The 6,882-nt window shown below is 37.2% G+C and overlaps 1 protein-coding gene across 1 annotated transcript; it reads right to left on the minus strand.

Annotated features, from left to right (window-relative positions):
• Positions 1-2,916: 2,916 nt before the first annotated feature.
• On the minus strand, positions 2,917-4,623 carry NPY5R (neuropeptide Y receptor Y5). Its single transcript, XM_050896466.1, has one exon. It carries the CDS (start codon positions 4,621-4,623, stop codon positions 3,292-3,294), a length of 1,332 nt encoding a protein of 443 aa, XP_050752423.1. The 3' UTR covers positions 2,917-3,291.
• Positions 4,624-6,882: the final 2,259 nt, after the last annotated feature.

Genomic DNA, 6,882 nt, shown 5'->3' on the forward strand with positions numbered 1-6,882 from the left:
ATTACAATCCTTCATTCTTCTAACTCCAATGGATAGATGGCTCTGCAGCTGGCATTTCCTGATTGCATTTAGCGGATGCTATCAAAACAAAACTCCTACCGTCCCCTTTATTTAGATTTTTAATTACAGAGGGAATTGACCCATAGTAGTTTAGCTGGCCTAGGGACTTGATTAAATGTGCTATTTGAAAACCCATTTTAATGTGCTTTGTTTTCTAGGAAGTGTATATATCTATATTTGTACCTGTACGTATACCTATATACATATGAGAATGATAAAATGTCATTGGATATTGTGGTGAGACACTTCTTCCCAAGACATATTGACATACATAATGGAGACAACACCACACAGCTAGTCACTGTTGTGCATGAAGCCCATAGGAGCATCTACTGCAGCTCAAACTAGATGAGGCCTACTCAACAAGCATGGGCCGGAGGGATCCTTGTGTTTTGAATTTTTATTTTATTTTATCTTTTTAATGCTCCAGACTGGGAAAACGTTAAATGGATGGTTCAGTTGTTTCCTCTCCCACTCACAGAAGTTACTCTTTTGGGAATTGCCTTCTGCCTGATTTCATTTGCTACTGCTTCTGTCTGCTTCTTATGTATTCCTTGCTGACACTGCAACCAAGTTACACTGGCTGTTGAAGGAAGGTGGAAGGTGGAAAAGTTATTTTATTTTTATTTAACATTTCAGAGGAAAGACAGTGACATTTTGGAGATGTCAAAATATAATGCTGATGATTGCTCTATAAACAAAAAGAAAATACACATTCTCCCACCATTTATCATCTTAGAAAAGAGATGATGACAGATTTAGATGGCACAGGACTAAAGAAGTTCAGTAGCTGTCTTGACTTAATTCTCTATTGCCAAATTACAATTTGTTGTGGTTTGATCAGTGTAAAGAGTAGGGAGCACAGTTACTGACTTCATCCAGGAAAATGGATAGGGCTCATATAAAATCACGAGTGTACAGACTAATCTTTGTGCACCTCAGAAACTAGAGGAAGGCCTTATTCAAGTCCTAGCATGATTCTGTGTGTCATATACGGTAAAAGTGAGTAGAATTTGAGCTGAAAAGAGTAATTACTGAATAAACAGTTATTTTATCTTTTAATAATACTCCTAAGTGTAGGAGTTAAAAATGGCTGAAATTCTGAATGTATATAAAGAAAGGGAGGAATGGAAAATAAATAGCAAGTAGAAAGGAAGATAACCGTAAACTGAAAAAAATAAAGGTAGAAGCAATACTTCAACCTGAAAAAATGTGACTGCTCTCTTATTCTCTTATACTATTTGGTTACATCACATGGTATAAATAAGGTTAAATGATATATTACAATGACATGAAAATATGTAGACATAAACAGGGCATAAACTGCTGTAACTTCTGTAGAACTACATCATTGTGTTCTGGCTGTGGATCTAGTTAATTTTTTCTGAAGTTTATATACCAATATTAGCTATAAATATTTTTAAATTAAACCATTTAAAACTTTGTAAAAGCTACTTTAAAATCTGTTGTTCCAATATTCTGTATCATTTGTACTCTATAAAATGACATACTATAAGTTTTTAGGAGATAATAATCTGCAAAATGCAATAGTCAGCATCCAGAAAGAAACTACTAAAGTATATCACTAGCAAAAACAAAGAACAATGGGTTACTGGGAACTAGACTTCAGGGAAATACCTTAATGATAGAAGCAAGGAGATTACCCACTGGTATGTAATAAGCTCCTTAGCAGATGATGGCTTGGGGAGAAAAGGTCTCAGAATTGTAACATAGTGATGAAAATAATTCGACGATTCCTCACAATAAAAGAACTGCTTTCACTTTTAAAGACTAACTGGAAGGGAAGTGTCTCAAGGCAAAAAATGCACAATGACCATTCCCATCCACCCATTTATAAAAATAATAACTTTATTTCTCAGCCTGGAAAGGCTATGTAAAAAAGCCTATTGGATTAGAAATCTTAGTGGAGAAAAGGAAATAATCACCAGCTAGACCTAGGGAGAGGTTTTACAGCTTAAAACTCAGGGCAGAGGCTTTGTACATTTACTGAATCCTGAGGGCAGAGATGGGTTATTAAGTTAGAGTAATCTGGGGGGGGGGAAAGAATATATATATTTACACCCTTTGCATTTGTGCTGTGAAATGTAATATGACCTCCTTAGGGAAGATGCATGTGATTTAAATTTGGAAGGAAAAGTATTGGTCTGGTTAAAAAGGAGAAAAGGAGAGAGAGGAAGGAGATGCAAGTGTAAGAGTGTGTTTGTGTGTGTGTGTGTGTGTCTGCATGTGTGTGTCTGCATATGTCTGTGTGCACGCGTGTGTGTGCACATGCACACATGCGCATGTTCATTTAAAAGCTGTTGCAGCTCTCCAAAGCAAGTGGGTCACCTATAATGAAGTGCAGGAAGCTTTTGCTTTTTGGTAAAGGAAAAGAAAAAATCCTGCTGTCTTTCCATTTTCTTTTTCTTTCCACTATCACTTACTTAGGAAATGAAGGCTTACTCTGATCAGAAGCATGTTGTATGTTCAGGGGAGTCATCACTGTAAGAACAAAGGCATAACTATAGATAAGTTCAGGCCTGGCTGAAAATTACATAAAATGACAAGGCAGAGTAAAAATTGGCTAAGGAAATCAGAGATAGGTTGTACTGGGTAAACACAGTGAGATGGAAACAATCTAGACAAGAACAACTACCCACAACCCATTCTAGGGAAGAAGGCAATCTGGGAACCAGCAGCAAAGCATCTTGCAAAGATACTGCAAAGTATGAGTCAAAGAGCTAAGGAAAAATATTTTTCTAATCATATCCAGAAACAGATGTTTAATTATCTTAGAAAACAGTCAAAGTTGGCACTGAAATAGTCTCAACAATAGTTATTTAGTAAACGGTATGTATCTTATTACAGTTTTATGACAGTTAATACTGATATGTCTTAGTCTTACATTTATTACTTATTATATATTCTGTATAATTCCAAAGTACAGATTGCCAATATTTCAGGTAATGAAAATGGTATTCTGGTTTCGTACACTGGACATGATTTCCTCTGTGTAACAGATAGAAGAATATTATAGTGTATGTATATATTTCTGCTCAATGCAAGAAATACATGCAGCCGTAGAACTATCTGTTTGCACGAAATGCTACTAATCACAACCAAGTCAGACTAACTAAACTAAACTAAACTAATTTAGCTTTCACAGCTATACACATCAGTATGCTTGAAAGCCAAACTTGTTTGTTTTATTTTATCTTGGGGCGCATAAAATCATGGTATTTGGCAGCATGGAATAAGGGACATTAAATTGGCTTTTATGCTGTTGTTAAGGAACCCGTAGAGGATGGGATTCAAGCAGCAGGACATCATACCCAGTAAATGGCATATGCAATATACTAATTTAAAATGTCTGTTAGAAATGAGAGTGGCATTAAAATCTGTCACAATGTGGAAAAGGTGAAGAGGCATCCAACTGAAACCAAAAACTAGGATTAGCACTGTCAGTCTGCAAAAAACTCTCCTAGATCTTGTCTTAATTCTGATGATGGATCGGGATACCGTAATCATGTCCTGGATCTCTTTATTTTCTTCTGGTTTCATCTCAAAACAGATAGGTATCCCAGGGATGAATTTACTGGAGGAAGAGAGCTGGCTTTTTTCTGTGCCAGAGGTTTCTGGGAGGTCTCTGGAATGAGTATCCGGATGATGCCTTGAAATAGCTGGCATCACACTTGAAGTCTTTTTACTGTATCTTCTGTGGTGCTTTCTACCAAAGGCGCAGCTCCATCTGGAATGGCTGGAGGGCTGCACCTGCGTGCCGGTACTCTTAGATGGATGAAGTGTTAGGTTTATCATCTCCTTTTCTTCAAACTTGTTTTCCTTGTTTGACAGTCTGGAACCTATGCTCCTGCAGACGCTGGTGTGACTAGCAGTTAAACACACCAGCGGCAATATATACTGCATGAACAATAAGGCTATTGTAAAGGCAATTCTGTAGGAATCGGAAGGCCATGACTCAATACACAAGAGCCTGTTCTCCAGTGCCTCTAAATTCAGAGTTTTGCTGAGGTCCACAATTTTGTGGAAAACTGGCAGAGGGGAGCAAATGGCAAAGCCAAGGGCCCAAATGGTCACCGCTAAGAAACAGCCTTGTTTTGCTGTTAAATTGCTAGAAAGGGGATATTTTATCATACGGTACCTGACTGCAGCAATAGATACTAACATTAAAGTTGAAACTAGAACTGATGCGCACTGGAGGAAGGGCATTACATGGCACATGATAGTGCCAAACATCCATTGGTCAAGCAGGACGGACGTCAGTGTGAAAGGTGAACAAAACAGCACAACTAAGATGTCAGAAAAGGCCAAGTTACCAATAAGAATGTTTATTATTGTCTTCTGCTTGCGCTTTAGTAGAGCCGTTAGTATAAGCAGATTTCCCATAAAGCCGGCCAGACTTATAAGTGTGTACAGCCCAATAAGAAAGTACTGTATGTCGTCAACACTACTCTTATAATCTTCCCAGGCAGAAAAATTCTTTGTAGTAGCAGAGGTGTTCTTGGTAGGTGTCCTGTTGTTATGGTCTTTGAATCCTAAATCCATTTTACAGTCCTGCTTAGAACAAGAAGGGCATTAATTAGCATCTGAAGGAAGATTCTGGTGTTAATCAGAACGTAAAGGAACATAAATTTACCTTGTACCACCTTAATGCAAATAAATTAATAGTAGTGTTATTCTACTGTGAGGAAGATCCTGTATAACTTCAGGTCAACACAAATTAGTTTCGTAGGTTTTATCATGGGGCATTCAGCATACCTAAGCCTTCTACCTGGCTGCTCACATGGGACGATGACAATTTAAGGTTCTGCATTATGACGCTGGCTTTTAACTATGCTTTGCTGTAGACCATATTGTCAGCCTTTCCATGAGGGAGCAGTTAGCTACAAAAGCAATCCATTTAGAGTCGGCGAGATTACTCATGTGAATAACAGCTCATTGATATGAGTAAGGAAATTACAATCACCATCTGGGCATGTGCCTAATCATTACATGACAGCAAATTATAATGAGAGCACCTGAAAATATATGATGTTTTGACATATGTTAACAACTGCAGTAGTATTTCTTACCTTGCTAGTAGAAAACTAACACAAAATAGGTGCGAGCTTTCAAAAAGGATCAGTTTATAAGGAGATCCACTGTCAGTGATCCAAGATGGAATTCCTAATGTGGTGCGTATACAAACCATCTTCTATTAAATGTTGAATACATTTTTAACTGTTGCTCAAGGAGAAGGGAAAACTGCTTACAAAACATCCAAAGTAACTGGATGTAATACAGAGAGGACAGTGTTAACTGGAAGCAAACCCACACAGCCATTTGAAAATTCAGGGAACTGCTCATTATTCAGCACAGAAACATCTAACATTAAAACCTAGCTCAGCACAAAGTTGTTCTGCCTACAGAATCTTCATGTATTAGTCTTAGTTTTAGAAGAAACAGAAAGACAAGAGAATTCAGTTTAAACTCCAGTTTACCTTAAACACCTGCATGTACTAAAGTTTCAAAGGCAAAATTCCCCAGAGTGCCAATGTCTTGTACAAAATTGCTTAATGTTTAGAAATCTTAAGCAAGTCAAAACAAAAAGATCTAAACAAACCCAAAACATACATAAATTGAGCAGAAGGCTAAACCTGACAACTAAAACAGGCAGGACTCTTCAAGAATGTAGCTATCCTCAGTGAGCTGTATCGTGCTGACTTCGTCAAAGTGCAATTAATATTATTTGGTTTCCTCTACACATGAAGATGTGCTCCTTCCTTCACATTACAACATGTGCGTTCCTACTGTCAGGTGCCAAAGAGAAGCTCAAATCATAAAACACTCTAAGAATATTCACTGACAGTGTGTTGTGATGGGAAGGTCGCTCATGTAAGATTAGAAATACTTATTTAAAAAAAAAAAAAGATACTGCAATTTTTTGTGTCTTGCAAGTAATGTGTTGGGGAGAGGTGAAAAGACCTAAGCCTTGCCAACTTCTCGCAATGTTGAGTTAAAGTGCTTTTTAATAGCTAAAATAGAAGTAAGAATTGGAGACATGAGTTTAGATAATCTAAATATTATAATTGTGTGCTTACGAGCAGGGCGGCATTAATGCAAATTATTTCTGTTTAGTTTTTCCCAGTCTCTAGTGAAATGGTGGAAAACCATATAATAGACAAACAACACTATCTGTCTGAGACTACTCTTGCCTCTAGACCAACTTTAAAGGAGCAGACTAAAGATTCTGTAAGTGATCCAATCTCTCTATTTCTATATTGATATTATCAGAAGTTTTCCTTTTGGTGGGCTTCTCTTTATACAACTATTAGCTAAAGAAGTAAATAGGTTTTTACTTAATTTTTCGGAGTTAATTTCTCTGAGTTGCTAATAATCATCTGAAAACAGTATGATCTGCAGACCACAATGACTTCCAAAATCAGCTGAAATTTCTTTCTATTCTCTAAATGTGACTCAACATAATTTTTGTCTGAGAAAACCACAGCAGGGCTCTGCCCTGGATAAAATACATTCCCCTACCGCAAGCTTATGGAATTATGTCCCTGTTATGTCATACCTGTATCATTTTTCCCCTTTGTTCAGCATGGAGGAATGATGGGTTTTGCCATGACTGATGCTTTCGCAGATTTCAGTGTGTGCACGCATCTGTTATCTGCAGACTCTCTTTTGATTCATGAAAGCCATTTCAACTGTACATTGCGTTTCAATATGAAATATTATCTGCCTAATATTTTCAGGGTGAACATTCTATTATCTTTGCACTACCACATTCATCTTGGGTGAGAAGTGTGTAGGAAAAAC

The sequence above is a fragment of the Gymnogyps californianus genome, chromosome 4 (assembly GCF_018139145.2).
Source record: "Gymnogyps californianus isolate 813 chromosome 4, ASM1813914v2, whole genome shotgun sequence".
Lineage (NCBI taxonomy): Eukaryota > Metazoa > Chordata > Aves > Accipitriformes > Cathartidae > Gymnogyps > Gymnogyps californianus.

Excerpts from the sequence above, each read along its gene's own strand:
- NPY5R (XM_050896466.1), bottom strand. The coding sequence starts at position 4,623 with ATGGATTTAGGATTCAAAGACCATAACAACAGGACACCTACCAAGAAC.